Source organism: Mus musculus, chromosome 5 (genome assembly GCF_000001635.26).
Source record: "Mus musculus strain C57BL/6J chromosome 5, GRCm38.p6 C57BL/6J".
NCBI lineage: Eukaryota > Metazoa > Chordata > Mammalia > Rodentia > Muridae > Mus > Mus musculus.
Window position 1 is genome coordinate 3,455,960 of NC_000071.6, and position 17,829 is coordinate 3,473,788.

A 17,829-nucleotide genomic window follows, 5' to 3' on the forward strand; every position below is an offset into this window, starting at 1 on the left:
AGGGAAATCCTGTTCTCAGCCTAGAACTTCCTCCCTTGGTGAGCTATTGCTGTCCCCTCACTTGGCATGGTGTTCCCTAGTGCCCAAAGGTAAGGTTACTAAATGGCTGGTGATCATACCTCAGCAGGTAGGCATCATACAATGAGTGTGAACAGAGGCCTACTCCTCAGGCTGTGGTGACCAGCATTGCAAGCTGTCACTTCAGAGTCACTGCATCTTGCAACTTCTCCTCTCATGCCCACTTAACATGTCACTTTGTATTGCATTAGTGAAGTCTACTCAGAGCTGTAACAGTATGACCAAAGCTCCTCCCAGAGGCTAATTCATAGCACTAACTGCCTCTATGACCAAATGACAGAGACTGAGTATAAACATAAAAGCCCTTATATTTAAATTATATTATTGAAAAGTATGTTAAGTTCAATTTAAAATACTTTCATAAACTATTAGACATGAAAAGTTTTAAACATTTATCAAACAAGAAAATAGGCCTGAGACATGTTCCCTCACAAAGACTAACTAAAAGAATCCTTTGGCAAAACTGACCAGAGAAAAGCAGAGTCTGGGGGCACATCAAAGCACTTCACTGTTAGGTTGGAGAGCTTTTAGAACAACCTAGGGCTAATGAGACAGACTCAGGCAGGGTAGGAAGAAGTTCTAGCTACACTACCCCTAGACTCAGCCTCCCTCCACCCTTGTTTCCACTAAGTGGGAAAACAAACAAACAAATAAACAAACAAACAAGTAAATAAATAAATGTGTCTGCTTTATATATGTTGTAGTTTCACTTGTAAACAAAAGACCAGGGAAAATATTCCCGATAAAGACAGAAGATAGCTTGGAACTATACGAAATAAATATTTATTTATAATTTTCAATTCACTTTAAGTCACTGTTGCCTCACAAGCTTTGTCCTAGGTTTGAGAACTAAGTGCTGGAGTGTGTTTGAGGAGACATGCACTGCGCCTGATTGGTTAATGGCTTGGTAGGTGAATCAAATGTGGCAAAAATAAAAAAGGAGGAGAAGGAAGAAAGAGAAGAGGAAGAGGAGGAGGAGGAAGAAGAGGAGAAGGCCAGCTGAGAAGGGCACAAGTCCAGTCAAAGGGTTGGCAAGGTAGCTCAGCAGATCTGAACGCAGTACTCTTTAAGAGGACTGCCATCCACATCAGGTGGCTCATAGCTGCTCCAGCTCCAGGGCACCTGGATCACCTCCAGCCTCCACAGCACCTGCATCTGTGTACAGTAAAGACCAGTGGTGACAACATATTACTAACCTCCCAGATCAAAATACTTTTCTCTCGTGAGGCTTTTCTCTCGTGAGGGAAATCACAAAGCTCTATTTGAAAGTGATTTGTTGTGGTGGTGGTGGTGGTGGTGGTGGTGGTGGTGGTGGTGGTGATGTTGGAGGTGGTGGTGGTGGTAGTGGTGGTGGTGGTGGTGGTGGTGGTGGTGGTGGTGGTGGTGGTATTTTGGACCAGTCATAAGATTTGGAATTCCAAGGTTGTGGCATCCACTCACCATCTTAGAAATATACTATGATTGGAATGTATGGGCTTATCTTTGACAAGAAATAGGCTCTTGGTGGTAGCTCTGGCTAATTAGCACTACTGAAGTTCCTCCCAGGACAGAAGTTACTGAAGCATCCCTTAGTCTGATTGGTGATCACACCTTACCGTCCTGCATCTATGTAATGAATCTTTTTAGCATGAACCGCACGGTCATATTTGAAGTATGTGTCTGTACACACACATGTTCTCCTTCCTCCACATAGGAAACCCTGCTTTCCTCTGTATCTACCTGAGGCTTGTCTTCGAAGCAGTTTACTCCCTCTGCTGGCTCTAACTTTACAATGAGAGCATATCAAACTGGAGCTCTGATGAGGAATACTGGGGACTGCTTGCTTATGTCCTTTGTGTTAGGGTTTCTCCAAGATATAAAGTTAAACTCCAAGCCCAAGGAATCAAGAGAGGCTCTAAAATTCTTTGAAAACAATAATATCATTCTCACACTAGTGATGAGTTGCTAATTAAGAGAGTCTGGCATGTAGATTTAGAGTATGCATAGTAGGTGCTCAGTAAATTCGAGGTTCTCAGTTGCAATCCTACTTTGTTATGCATAGATTATAGGTACCTGGTTGTAGGAGCTTTAGCTCAGCCAGTCCTTTGTGTTTCCACTGTACTTCCTGGGTGCCTGCTTACAACTCCAGCCTCACTCCATTCGCATTATCCTCTGGGCTATGAAGTCTTCCTAGACAAGCCTGGTCTAGGATTTGTCTTTACAGTCTCAGTCCCTGTTGTGACAGGTTGGTTACTCAGAGAAGAATGTCGTTGATCTTCAACATTACAGGTATCTTCCAGATGTACAAGGGGCAGAAAGCTTCAGTCATTACAGTTTTCTCCAGCCTACCTTTATCATGAAGACTTGAATAACACTTACCTAAAAATGAGTGTCTCTGTAAGAACAGAAATAGTAGTTAATATCGAGCGATGTGTGGTTGCCATCTCTCTCTCTCTCTCTCTCTCTCTCTCTCTCTCTCTGTCTCTCTCTCTTTCTCTCTCTCACACACACACACAGAGACATGCCTTAATTTTTTTTAAGGAAAAGTGTATTTGGTCTTATTTGCCTGGACTACATTAGTTTGACTGTCGAATTGTATGAGTAGGAACATTCTCACAAGCCCAGCCCTGCACATGGTCCTGGAGCAGGGATTCCTTAGGCATTTTCCCAGGAACGATTAGCTCTGCACAGTGGAAATGAATGCTATGTGAGAGAGAAACACCATTTAGTTTGGCAAATGTCTGGTCCTATGCCTTCAGTTGTCAGTGTGAAGTGTAGGTGTGGAGAAGAGAGATTCAGTATCCAGATTTGTCAAATTAGGACTTTTTTCATAGACTCTCTAGGCTGGCAGTGGCTAAACTCTTAGGAAACAGGAGCCAGATTGTGGGGTGGGTGTGCTGTCTTAGGTCCCCGAGAATCGGGAGGCTGGGCATGAGGAGAGAAGCTTGAGCAGCCTACCATTTGGAGATTAGCTGCCACAGTATGACGAGACTCACAAAAAGAGCGAGGCAGGAGAAGGGAAGTGGGAAAAGAGAGAGAGAGAACTTAAATTGAAATTATAGTCTCATTTTTAGAGCTTTATATTCTTAACAGATTGTTAATACTAAAATTAATTTAACAGATTGTTAATAAATACAGGCAGTTGCAGTCCACACTAACATGAAGGGTGGAAATGGTTGGGTGGAGTAAAATGAAAGTCACACATTACTGGAGGAAGGGGGTTTACGAAGGTCTGAATACTAGCAAAATTGGTAATGTTTACTAAGCATTTGTCTACTTTTTATGTGTACTTACATAAAACAAGGGCTCATGTCCAGCAGGGGACACACATAAAAAGACTCAAAGGATATTCATGTTCATAGTGACACAGTGGAACAATACTACTGATATGCATAACACGGGCAGGTTTTGCATTTCATGCTGAGCAAGCAGAACTACATAGTGTTGGTGCATTGCATGATCCTTTAGATGACAGCCAAGCAAAACGTATTCCAAGAGGACAAGGGTACCTTGAGTAGTTCTGTGGTGATGTAAATTCCAGACACCTTGTTCTAAGACTTGGTTTCATAGGTTAGAATTACATGTAAATATCTTGTCCATGTGAAGAGTTGTGTATGCCTAAAAATAACTCAAGAGATTAAGATCTTAGGTGGATATACATACAGATATATACATGAACTGATGCTAGTAGTGGATAAAATGTAATTCTTTTCTTTACACGAGGCTTTTGTTTGGTTGATTTGGTTTAGTTTTCTGAGGTAGGGTCTCAAAACCTGGCTGTGTAGACCAGACCAGGTTCAGACTTCTAGCAATCCTCCTGCCTCTGCCTCCTGAGAGCAGAGACTACAGGCTGCTTCTAACAGCCTATCTACAAGAGATTTTCTTTTAAGATGAGATAATAAAATTGATTTAGGGGGCCATATTTGTGACTCTAGAACATTTTCTATACCTTCATAAATACCTCAAGACAGACTATTCTTCACTCTCTGGTTTGGTGTGTTGCCGATCTTTTTCGGGTTTTGTTGTTGTTTTTGCTGTTGCTGCTGCTAGGGCTGCTGTTGTTTGGTTTTGTTTGTCTGATTTTGAATTTGTTGGGGTTGGGGAGCATTTTCGGAGAAATGTTTTTCTTGATCACATATCTGACAGCTTTTTAGTGACTGCTATATGCTAAATATAGTAGCAACCTCAGAGACCCCTAGAGGTAGAGTGTTAAAGACTGGCTCCCAAGGTGGGAAGCTATGGGACCTTTAGAAGGTCGCGGGGAGGGGGTGTCTATTGGGGCATGCCCTTGAGAGTGATGGTAGGACACCTTCCACCTTCAGGTTCCTTTTGCTCCTCCGTTCTCATTGTGAGCAGCTTTCAGCTTCACATGTTCCTGCCATGACACCGCCTCACCACCAGCCCAGACGAGAAGGGCCAACCTATCATGGACTAGATCCCTCAATGCTGTGCGGCACAAATAAACCTTTTTCTCTTATAACCCAATTATTTTGGTTACTGTGTTGTAGTAACAGATAATCAGCCGCACAGCAAGATTGGGGATCTGAAAGTAAGCAGTGTCATTATAGAATTAGGCGCAGTGGGAGTAACACAGAGGTAGAAGTAGATTCTTGTGGTCACACCAGGTATCAGAGCAAGAACTGAGGGAGGTATAGTGTGGGAATACAGAGCAGTGGACTGTTAGTTGTTTCAGAATGTTCCACAAGACTTTCAGAGAGGTTATCACTAGGCCCTACTTGTACTTTGGCCACATATGAGGGTCATCTCTATATTAAGTATCTGCAGTGATCACTAAAGGGACCTTTTCATCTCCTGGATGATAAACAATGCTCTCTGCAGTCTTCATGTTTCCTTGGGTACCACTGTAATCCTGTCTCCACCCATCAGCCTTAAGGATAAGGAAACTACCTGCCACACATTTCTAGAAAGCAGCAGTATTCTCTGAAATGTTTGTAAATGGAAAGGCCTTTCCTTTGAATTAGCTCTGAGGTCAAAGCCGAGCTTAGCATGGCCTTGGGCTGGTACTTCTTCTTTCCAGCAGTGTTTGCATGCAGCAACCACAGTGCCCCCAAGCACGCTGCAGCTAGCCCCGGCCTAGGTGAGAAACCTTCTGCTGCCTTTTATTGTCACACAGGTCTCTCTCCTGATAGCGGATGTACTTAGAAACGCTTTGTAAAGTCCTTGGTATTCGTGTGGTTCTTCCTAGAAACCGAGACGGTTTCAAGAGAAGGGTTGCAGCCCCTGAGCAGTAAGAGAACTCGTACTCTGCAGTCATCTATTAAGGGATTCCTTTACAGTGGTCCTTCCTTCCTCTCTGCTTACAAAAGATACCTGAGAATAATTTTAAATTCTAAAAATATGTTAATGTTAAGTGTAGGATCGTGTTTGTTTAATTTTCCTTTCTGTATTTCCTGAAAGTCTAAGGATATACAGATAACACATCAGGCCCTTTTCTTGTTTAAGCAACTTTCAAATTGGACTTCCAAGCTGTGTCTTCCATCGCCTGTTTCTCCAGCTCCAGTCCTCTGTGAGCTGCCGTGTTGTCAAGTCTGTAACTGGGTGAGGGGTGAGTTTGAGGAAGAGCCTGACTCGAGGAACTGGTTAGTGATTTCATTTGCAGAGATAGAAGACTGGAAAAGGAGAACAAGGTTGGGTGGAAGGGTAGTGGTACAGAAAAGGCCAAGAGAAGCGCGCCTGGCGTAGCAGGCTGCCAGCCCCGTGCAGAGCATTTTGGCTAAGCAGTTCTTCCTTCCCCTCTCTCCAGGACCCTTGCTCATCCATACACCATTTTAGTGAAAACCTTTTGGATATAAGTATCGTAGGAAGATCCCTTGTTCTCATCAGCTTTCTGATAAACATACAGTGCTCTAGAAATATTGACTTTAAAAACAAAACAACAACAGTAACAACAAAAACAGAACAAACAAAAACCACATTGTTTAAAAGTGATAATTAAACAAAAACCCTAAAAGGGAACGACTGAACCAGCTGTGATGGTGCATGCCAGCAATCCCAGCACTCTGGAGGCAGGGCAGAAGGATCGCTGCAAGTTCTAGTCCAGCCTGGTCTACATAGAAAGTTCTAGGCTAGCCCGGGCTACATACCCAAGATTCTATCTCAAAAGGGGGGGGGATCAAAATAGGTCTGATAACAGAACTTAGCACGTGTGCAGGCCTGAGTTTAGTCCCCAGCACCCTTCTCCTTCCCCAAAGGGAAGGAAGATCTGAAGTCAGTGACTTGCATAGTGACAGTGAACCTGAGTCACAGGTCCCAGTCCTGCTTCTGTTCCTGGCGCTGCCAGCCACCAGCTCCTTGCTCTCAGATGTCTCTCTCTGTCCATCTGCCCTTCCCTGTTGCTGGAAGCAGGCCATGGTGCTTCATCAAACATCAAACTGGAGGTTATATACAGCACGAGCTGGTTAGCCCAACATGGAACTTTAATGTCTGCCATGCTTCACGGATATTTCCTTTCCCTTTTCCCTACCCCTGTCCGTACCCTGAGATAAGGCAAGAAGAAGGAGAAGGGAGAAGAGAGAAGGGAGAGGGGAGGAAGAAGAAGATGAAGAAGAAGAAGAAGAAGAAGAAGAAGAAGAAGAAGAAGAAGAAGAAGAAGAAGAAGAAGCAGCTTCATAGAAGGTCTAAAATCCCACAAAAGCCCATCCTGATACTTAGCAGTTCTTGTCAGAAAATAGTTCATGTCTCAGATTCCTAGTGCTGTAATCTGAGTCCTTCTCAGCCTGCAGTTTTATAATCTTGCCAAACGAGCAGCATGGGACACCCTAATCTTAAAGCATGTTTTCCTTTATCTCTTTCCTTTGACATTGGTCAGAAAGCACTCAGAGTCCTCTGTGCTTGGGTTTGCTTCTGGTAGCCCAGACGGGTTGGAATGTTTAAGGCTGCCTTTCTTTTGCCCCATATACCTGTTGCACATTGTAGATGAGAGACCATATGGAAGCCGGTGCTATACAAGGAGCTACACCTTGGTGACTCCTTTAGTCAAGGATCTCCAGCCCTTTCCCATTTAAGGAAGGCAGTGGCCCTGGAGTTGAACATTGTTCAGGAGTGGGGGGAGGGGCGCTTAGTTTAACAGCTATGCTTGCATTTGCCCCTGGCCACATCACCAGGCTGGTCTGCACGCAGCCTTGTGTAAAAATGGACACACGGACAAGGGAGTAAGAAGGCACAGGCTGCGGAACCATTTTTCTCCCTAACCCAAACAAATCCTGTTTTAAAGTTTTCTTTGAAATCTGAGTCATTGTGTGGCCTCCCAACACATGCAGGTTAAAGCACCATTTCATAGGAAACGATGAGCCCCGCAACCTCTCACATCCTGTACTCAGGATGATTTTCATTTCCACTTCTCTGTGAAGGTTCAATATTTGTTTAGTTTCTGTGGTGAAGGCAGAGAGCAATCTAGTGGCGATTGTTTATTGTCAAAACCAAAGCTACACTATTACTAAATTTTTGCAAAGAGAGATAAACCTATTGCCTGGAACATAATAGACACTTTGCAAGTTGTGACTGTTTGAAGTTTCACAAGTTCGGCATGAAATTTCAACAGTGCGGCTTGAGGGAAACCATGCGCCTGTCTGTCATTTTAGGACTTAATTTACAAGGATAAAGGTGCCCTGAGGCCACTTCATTAAAGTTGTCTGATGATTAAAGATACTGCTGGTGGGCTATCAGAATGCATGACCTGGGTCTGGGGACACAACCCTGCTCCATTCTCCATCTCCTACCCTGGCTTCTCCTTCCTAACCCTGGAACCTTCCATTCTGCCCTCAGCTACCTACCGTTACATTTGTTAGGACAGGCATGTATTTAATGCCTGCTGTGTACATCACATCACAAGAGCCAGGATTGTTTGTGTTCGGGATTGGATGAGGCAAGGTGAGGTTCACAAGAATCAAGAGTGCAGTTGTGAGATGGAGCCTCCAGAGAAACGTCTAAGCATTATCTAAAGGCCACAAGACATGACACAGCATGCATGTTTGAAAAACTTCAAAGTTTCTGGGTAAGCAGATTGTGGAGTTAAGCAGAGGACCCAGTTAGTTAGGGTTACTGTTGCTTTGATGAAACACCATGACTAAAAGCAACTTGGGGAGAAAAGGTTTTATTTCACTCACAGTTCCATTTGATAGTTAATCTTCAAAAGCAGTAAGGGTAGGAATTCAAGGAGGGCAGGAACCTGGACACAAGAACGGCGCAGAAGCCATGAAGGGGTGTTGCTTACTGGCTTGCTCCTCATAGCTTGCTCAGTCTTCTTTTTTATAGACTCCCAAACCACCTGCCCAGGGACGGCACCACCCACAGTGGGTCGGCTACCCCCAATCACCAACTAAGAGATGCCCTACCTGCTTGCCCAGAGCCTGGTCTAATGGAGGTATTTCCTCCATTAAGGTTCTTGACTTTCACATAACTCTAGTAGATGACATGTTGACCAAAAACTAGCCAGCACACGTGGGTAAGGGAGAAGTTTGGTTGTGAAGACAAAGGATATAAGAGCAGCAAGTGCCAGATGAAAGGCAGTGCATGCAACTTGAATTTGAAGTTTTTTATGGAAGAACTACATGGTGATGTCCAGGAAACAGCTAACACTGCATGTGGTCCTCTGCAGAGTTCTGGGTACTGTATGAGTTTGAGGCTATCCATGTGAGATGGAGGATTTATATATCATCCAAGTGAAATGACTGTCTGGAAGAGCAGGCTCTTAAGGAAGAGAGTGCAGAGGGAGCTCTGAACCTGGCATTCTGCACTTAAAACCATGCAACACCTCCAGCCCCCAGGGGCCCTTCAGCCAAGTCATTTGACTGTGTGCTTTCCCAATTTGTGGCCACAAAGTCCAGCTGACTTGGAGCCTTTTACAGAGCGAGCGCATGATGAACTCCACTGAAACTCACTTGGATCTAAGGTTTGCATTCTGGAGTGAAACAATTTTTGGGCAACCAATACTAAACATGAATAATAAACCAGGGCTTGGCCAGAGGGCAGAGGGACCCTCGTAGAATTGCAGTTTCAGGTCAAGAGGGCCCCGCATAAGCAAAGGACATTTGGTGGGAAGTAATCATATCTAATGGGAACTGTGGAACCCATGGGAGCCAGGAAGCTGTGGGGGCTGAAGAACACCCTGTCAGGGGGTAATGGACATATCAGAACAGAGATGAGAAGACGATGACAGCCGCCACGTGGGCTCCCACCATGATCCAAGCATGGAAGAGGACCCCGGGCACTCAGTGCTCCAAGCACTGAGACTCTCTCCTGTCATGTTAAAACACTTCCTCTAGACTCTGCTTACAAAGGAATGAATGAGTGTGAGGTGGCCCTTTTGTATTTGTCCCAAAATATTGGTTTGTTGTTGTTTTGGTTTGGTTTGGTTTGGTTTGGTTTGGTTTGGTTTTTTGCTAGTATATAATGCTTTAATCGTTTCCATGTGGCATTATAATGAGAAGACTGCCTGCAAGAACCCAAACTCCAATTCTTTCTAATACGCACAGTTCGAATGTGTATGTTAAAGAATTGGAGTTTTTTTAGACCCTTTGTAAAAAAACAATAGAATTATCCCTAGTTTTGATTTTCATTTCATAAGCCATACCAGCTTTCTGTAGGAAAACATGCATATCAGGAGATTTCTATGTTGGCAGAAAGCATATAAACAGAGTTTGGGAAGATTCTGTTGTCTGTCAAAGATGATGTCCATGTTCCTCCTAACGTACTGTCTATGTTCAGGGCTAAGGCATGTTAAACTGGGCCCAGAAATAGAGTCCGGATAATCAAAGTGAAGGACAAGCAAGGGAAGCGTAGGGTTTGTTTGGTCTTAATTACTCTTGTCTGGCTGTTGAGTCTCTCAGAATATTAATGGAGCACCTCACAGATCACCCTGTCCAAACGCCCTCTATGAACAGACTAGAGGAGGGGGAGGAATTCTATCCACAGTGCTTCGTATACTAATGTATACTTGGGGTCCTGACAGAAACATGAAGACAAGGTCAATGAGCCATTTCCAGATAGATCTGTTTACTGAAGCAGGATTGACAGAGGTGCAGGGCTTGAGTCTTGAGCCAGTCAGACTGTTACCAATCCCGGACTCTAAAGGAACAGACACGGGGAGGGTATGTAAATGGAATGATCATGCTATCTGAGGTAGACTTTGGCACTGTGAGACAACTTGGAGTTGAGGGCCTGATCTCTGTTCTCCCTCTCTCTCAACTCCTGCCAAGACTTGTGGCCAAACTCAGTAAGGACCTGGAGGCACATGGCAGACTGATAGGGCTGCCTCCAAGGCAGAGATCATCTGGACAAAAGGGAGATTCCCCCAGCCTGACATTCACCAGGGCCTTTCAAACATCTGTAGCCAACTAGTGTGAAGCCACTGGCAGTGGCAGTGTTGATGCGATCCAGGTGAAAGTGCTCAGAAATACAAGAAGCCTAAGTAGAACATTAAGTGGGAACAGTTGACTCTGGTGGATTTTGAGTCAGCACTGGCCTTGGCTGGATTTTATCTTCTAGTGGTATTGAACTGGTTAAAAAAAAATGTAACTGGAGATCAAAGCCCTTTAAACAGATACATTGACTTCTGTAAACATCCTTGAACTGCCCCCTCCTTGGCCTCCCCCCTCCTGTTGCCAGATCGGTCCAGCACCTCTAGAGGCTGTTAATACATGTAATGATTGTAACAAATACGGTATTTGCTTTGATTCCAGCTGGCTCTAGCCAGACTCTGTCCATAGTTCCTATTGTTATCTTTGCTTACTAGACAACTGTATTGTTACCATTGGTAGCAACCTTTGTCACAGATTCTTCAGCCCTGGTTCTTACACATTGCGCTCGGTGCTTCCCCTAACAGTGTTTGCAGATTGAGACTTTAGAAGACTTTCATATTAGTAATTAATAACATTCTGCTTTGCACACGCTTAAACTGGTTGTGCATTGAACAGTTTTCCATCAGAAATTTCCACAGAAGTATAATTTCGAAGGAAAACAAACTTATATTTTGTTGCCAGAAAAAAAAAAAATGTTATACTTTGTTCTCAAGCACTTAAAACGAGATTTGATTGTAACAAAATGTTGCAAATCCTGCAGAGTTTCAGGTTTTAAAACTATAGAAACTTAAGAGAATTGAAGGACTCTGGATTAGACAATAGGATAGTCATAAGACACAAATGCTAGAAATGCTTTTCAATATATATTCAATAATAATACATAACCCAGAGGATGACTTTTTTAGAAAGCACTAATCTATATCTGAAATAAGAGATTATTACCTAATGTAGGCCCTGGGAACTCTTGGGATTATTCTACTTGAGAATTCAACAGAAATGTAATTGGTTTTTTTTCTCCCATCTTGTACGTTTTTATTAATTATTTCACTCCTGTAGAAAGGTAATCTTAACATCTCAATTTCTTTTTCATAGGAATTTCACCAAAATCAAGGTGTCTTTACAGAAATGTTGTTAGTTCGAGGAGAGTATGAACATAGTCTAATTCCTCTTCATTTTGCTTAGCAATGACTTGTATGGAGACCAAGCAGGTCCTTCACAGAGACAGACACGTGATATTGTAAGCTCTTAACCAGATTGTAAGCTCTTAACATCCCTGCAGTGGACATCCGTAATAGGTGGTATACCGCACAGAGAGCGCTGTCATGACCCAGCTGGAAAGCAACAACAAGCAACCTTTCTCTCAAGCCATTGTTCAAAGAAGTAAGTTGAAACCAAATGGCAGTTGAATTTCTACAACTTGCTGACTCACCTAAAAAGACCTCAAGATAGTTCAAAATACATTAAAAATCATGTCCACTAGTGGCATGACTTCAGTCCGCCTTTACCTGTTGCTTTGTGGGTGCTTGGCCCTGTGGGATTTTCAGGAGAGTACAGATCTCAGCCCTGCTAAGCCTCATGCTTTGGGCCAGGCTACCCAACCATCTGGACTTCCCAGTTCTCAGCTCGCTGGCAGCAGCTGGCTGGCACTTACCACCCTGTGTCTCCAGGCTTTGAGAGGGACACCCATTGCAAGCTTCATGTCTGTGTCCCTACAGACACTTTCCCAGGCACACCATGGCCATGATGTTCAAACCACGCATAACTTTTTTTAACAAAAATCAGAACATACTGCAACAGAGTTCAGAGTTGATTATTCATTCCGTACTATTTCATGGACGTCTTTTCTGTGTGAACAGGATGTTCAAGATGAGAAGTCCCATTCTTGTTTGCAAGATAAATAATGTCCCCCTATTAGTCACTACTGTGGCATAAACATCCTTAGGAATAACTATTTGTTTAGTAGCATAACTATTTCTGAGGAGACTGCTGGATCAGGAACGTGTACTGTTTTATAAATGCTGTCTTATTATCTCTAAAAGAGTTGTGCCAATTTGCAGTTTAAAGCAATTTTACATAACAGAGGCAAGTCATTGTGCTAATTTCAACTCAGCCCCTTCCTGCACAGTTCCATTACAAAGAATGGCATCCCTTTCTTCTCTGGTTTTTCATAGGTGTTGCCCATTTTTTTCAGTTATATTATTTTCTTACTGATTCATATGAGGTCTTTAATCAGTCTGATGTTAAATCCTAATTGACCCACCTGAAAGTAGATCAGATACTAAATACCTCAATCTCGCTCTGGTGTTTTTAGTCTCTGTCACATTCAGGTTTATTTCTCTGTGTTGAGAGGTTTTTTTTCTCTCCCAAATCATTGGATATTTTTAATTTTTGTCTTGCTATTACCTTTATTTTTTCTAAAGATTTATTTATTTTATGTGAGTACAGTGTTGCTGTTTTCAGACACACCAGAAGAGAGCATCAGATCCTGTTACAGTTGGTTGTGAGCCACCATGTGGTTGCTGGGAATTGAACTCAGGACCTCTGGAAGAGCAGTCAGTGCTCTTAACCGCTGAGCCACCTCTCTATCCCGATGTTACCTTTATAATACAGCCTTTTCACACCATTGTCATGCCATTTGTGTAGGCTTTCTTTTATGTGCTTCAGCAGTAGTATTACCATTTTCTTGTGCAGATTTTACATTTTTAATTCCTGATTTGAGTGAATGTACTCTTTGCATTTTACTGTGGAATTAACTGGGGCATGTCTGTGTGTACCATCTAAGTTCTTGTTATCTTACTAATATTGTATTTTCATAAATACTATGTGCCAAAAGACATGAACCTTGAGAAATTCTAGGGGGAGGGACTGGAGGGAGCGATGGACTCAGAATTGACCAAGTACAGCAAAATACAAGGCCTTACAGGACACACAACCTTCTAATGCAGACTGTACAAAATGGAGAATGTACTTCCACACACTGTAGAACAACAACAGCAAATGGGAGCTGTCAATACCGAGCAAGAACAAAGCCCACCAAGTAGGACAGGTTACACTGAGGTGGAGAGAGAGGGAGGAAGGGAGGGAGACACACACACACACACACACACACAGCAGTTGGAGGAGAGCTGTGATCTGGGATGTAACACAGTGGAAGAACTCCTGTTCATGTGTACAGGGCTCTGTGTTCAATCCCCAGGAGTGAGAAAAAAAAGTAAGTAGTTTGGTCTTAGGGAAATGTTGGTACACTTTTCTAGATTATTTACTCCTCTGAGCCCTGTGCTCTTTGACTAAAGGAAAAACGTCAACTATGTATTATCTGGGGTTGAACAAAATTGATGAAAATTCACATGTAAATAATTATTCTATTAATGGAATCTGAAGTTTTTCAACTAAGAAAAGTACAAGGGAAAACAAAAGATGATGAAGGAAACTGTGTAGAATAAAAACGGGAAATCGCTAGATTATCCAAGAAAAGAATAACATTTCCAAGATGGAAATAAAACTCCACGTGAGTGTTTAAAATAAATAATATGACTAAGTGCCTGATAGATGTGGAGAGAGAAAAACTAAAGGACACCTGGAAAGAAACAGTCAATACAACAGAGCCGGCCACTGAAACAACCGAGCAAGATGCTGAAACAACCGAGCAAGCCGCTAGAACCAAAGTAATAGACATTCTGGGAGCTGCTTCAGACCAGTGTGGTTTAAAATTGAAATTTAAGAGTCAATAGAGAAATCCTTGGTCATAATCAAAACTGACTCGTCAAGAGGTTCAAGGATTTAATGAACCAATTACCAAGAAGATATTCAAACAGTTATAAACACGCCCAGCTGAGCCGGGCGTGGTGGCACACGCCTTTAATCCCAGCACTCAGGAGGCAGAGGTAGGCAGATTTCTGAGTTCGAGGCCAGCCTGGTCTATAGAGTTCCAGGACAACCAGGGCTATACAGAGAAACCCTGTCCCGAAAAAAAAACAAACAAACAGAAACAAACAAAAAAAAAAAAACATGCCCAGCTGACAAAGATGTGGGTCAGAGAATTTTAGAGCTGTCAAAGGATTACTTATTCTTGTCATTAATGCTTCAAAAATGAAGAAAGTGGGCTGAATGCTTTGCTTATTCCTAATGTCAAAACGGGAAATAACACACAGAAAATCCTATAGGCTACTCTTATTTATAAAAATATTAATATCCTGAGTAAATGTTTGCAAACAGGTGATAAGTGTATGTAATGTATGTAATGATTAGTAATGGTATACCCCAAGGAAGCTGGATTGGTGCAGGGTTAGGAAATCTAACGTCATGTCCATCGTTAGAAAACAAAGAACAATCATGCAGTCACTGTTAATAGACATTTTAAAAGCATCAGATAAAAATCTATGTGTACATTTGAGTGTTAAATAAATTTTAAAATGAGTAGAAAGGAAATTCCTAAATCTGTCAGTCAGTATGTTCGTATTTTTAATGTTGAGACATTTTTAATTTTATTAATAGATACTGTGCAGCTAAAGTAATGAACATGAAGATAGTAATGAGAAGTTTATTAGGGTGAGACATCAGAAATCAGCTTCCTAGGAACATCTTAAAATAACGAGGCGATCAGTCTGAAGTTTCGTCTGGTCGAATGCTAGGCTTTATTATGAACAGAGGTTAATGAATGTGCGCCTGCGCATCACTCAAGTGGAACGTGGTAGACAGTTTGCACCTGACTTGTGTTTACAGTGTGTCAGAGATAAAGCAATGTCCCTGCTATGGACGCTGGTAGAGCTGAAGTAAGTCTTGCCTAGTTATCTTCTTAGGACCAATTGCCTTAAAATGCCTACTCTGCTATTAAGGCCTAGTTGTTAGCACGATAATAGATAATAAGCATGTACAGACATGCAGTGGAAAAAGCCTTGTCCAGGCCCTCAGGAAGGAATCGTAGGACCTCTTAGGGAGCAGTGAGTCCAGGATGCTGGTACCATGAAACTGGGTCTTGTGGGATAAATAGAATTTCCTTACATAGAGGAAGAAAAGGCTTCCCAAGCTAAGAGAACAGATTGAACAAATTGTGGTGGTAGGAGCTGAAGCTGTGCTAGGTACAGTAGTGCTCAGACCCCGCGGGACATTCCCTCGAGAACATTAAAATAAGGAAGTTAAGGAAGGGGAAAACAGACAGTCCAGGACCCCCTGATTTAGTGAGGTACCTTTAAAACAAGGTCTCAAGTATACAGTCTAGGCTGGTTTTAAAACTGATGATCCTCCTGCCTCAGCCTCCTAAGTGCTAAGATTGGATATGTGCCTGCACACCTGATACACTCTCCTCCATTAGCTGTCAGTCACGTGTCTCTTAACGAAAACTGACCCCAGGGTGAGTTGAAGCAAAACGGATTATATGAGATGAAGAGACGAGAACTGTCAGGGTTGCTGTATACTCGTCCCCAAAAGTTAAAACACCCACTGTTTTATTCTTTCTCATACTCTTGTACATTGACTGGACTCCATCTCATTTGTCTTTAGACGCCTGGGAACAAGGTAGCCTTCATTGTCCCATACTGGTGGCTTGCATAGCTTTCAGCTGAGAATTTAGCAGGGGCTGTCAGAGTGTCTTCATGAACACCTCACAGCGTCACTCCTGGGTCCCCAGAGGAAGCATCTCAAGAGCAAGCATTCTAAAGGGCCCAGGTCACAAGACGTCTTATGAGCTAGCCTTGATAACCTCAGACGTCACTGCTACGTTCTTCAGGTCAGGCAACTCCTGATCAGCGAAAGCTGAGTAAACTCCGTCCTGTGATGAGGACAGGAGGGATGTACATGGAGAGAAGGACATCGATGGAAGACATTTTCAGAGACCTGCTACCCCAACTGTCAGTGTACCAACCAACACAGGATTGAAGTACATGACACCAAATTGAAGGAGCTCTAGATAGTAACACAGACAAAACAATGAGGATAAAGATATCTGGAAGATGCAAAATGTGCGTGTAAAATATGTGAAAGGTATTGACTGAGTATCGGACGACAAAGAGGCCGCCCTTACTTCGAGTGTCCGTAGAACTTCTGCCTTTCCTCTCTAGAACAGGGAGGCGTTCACTTCCCGACCCTCACATGAGTCTGAAGCCTTGGCCTGGTCTTTTCCTCAACCTGGAAGAAGTCATCAGAGTTGTGCTTCGACCGTCTGCTCTGTGTCGAATGGGTTCTCGTCACTGCGGTGCTCCTCCGTGGGATGACGTCCTTAGACACAGTGCAGATACTTGCGTTAGGCATCCTGTCTTGCTTTTTCTCACTTTCGTTGGCTGGGAGCACCAGGGGAGGGGAGTTTATTTTGATTCCCCATAGTTTTGTAATAAGAGCAGTTTTGACTTGTCTTGGGATGCTCTGTACACTTCAGGGTCATCCTCCAGCAGCCACTGGAATCCCCCCCTTTCCAACAGTGACCTGGGAGTTGAGCCAGCATTGTTTCCTGTGTGTTGTCTTGAAGTCTCATAAGTAGGGGAGGGCAGTTTTCTGATAAGAGTTTTGTCTTTGGTTTTTTTTTTTTTTTTTCTTTGCTCTCTGAAGCCTGTGTTATGTGTTATGTGCCATCCTGGTCCCACTGGGACAGTCTGAAATGGGAGCCCAGGGTGTGGGATGATGCAATTTCCTGGCCTGTGGAGTCCTGTGTGCTTCTTGCCTCTGTCATGTTGTTACCACGAGGTATAGGAGTTCTGTATGAACTAGATCTTGTCCTCGGGCCACTCGAGATGGGTGTGTAATTCAACAGCTGGCTGCCTCAGTAATGACTAGGTCCCTTTGCTGTTGCAGGTCGTCACGCTGTGGTACCGAGCCCCAGAAGTCCTGCTCCAGTCCAGCTATGCCACCCCTGTGGACCTCTGGAGTGTCGGTTGCATCTTTGCAGAAATGTTTCGCAGAAAGTAAGAACTCCATTTTCTCACGGAATCGTTGGTCTTTTACGTGCCCGCCTGCCATTTCTATCTTGATTGAGGGCTTGGTCAGACCCACCTGTCCTACATCTGTGTTCCTGGTCCTTACAGCTTCTGATTTGTGGTAACTTCGTTTGGCGAGTGATTCCCCCACTGTCCTAACTGGTAAACATGAAGCACCTCTTTAGTGAAGGAAGACCCTCGGGGTGGACTTTATCCCCAGGAGGATCAGGACTATGGAGAGTTTTGTTGTTGTCGTTTTGGGTTTTACTTTTTCCTCTATTAATTTCTTTACTTGTGCATTGTAAATCCTGGTCACAGCACTCCCCAACCCGCGGTGGGCTATGGAGTTTTTAACAGAAATTCTGACGGTGGAAACAGTTGGTGCAGGGTATCAGGTTAAAAAGGAGCAGGCCAGGGGGACCTGAGTGGTGCCTTAGAGTACTGGCATAGCCCCACCGTACGGGGAGGGAGCCAGCACATCTGGGCTGCAGGTCGTGTGGCGTGCACACAAGGTAAAATAAACTATGTCCTTGAAAAGCAGATTTGCT

The 17,829-nt window shown here is 43.4% G+C and overlaps 1 protein-coding gene across 2 annotated transcripts in view; it reads left to right on the forward strand.

Annotated features, from left to right (window-relative positions):
* Cdk6 (cyclin-dependent kinase 6) overlaps nt 1–17,829 on the forward strand; it is a 190,005-nt gene that overhangs the window by 114,956 nt on the left and 57,220 nt on the right. For both annotated transcript variants that reach the window (XM_030254091.1, NM_009873.3), the window contains exon 5: nt 17,160–17,269. In XM_030254091.1, the coding sequence (XP_030109951.1) occupies nt 17,160–17,269 (110 nt within the window). The remainder of the gene's footprint in view (nt 1–17,159; nt 17,270–17,829) is intronic.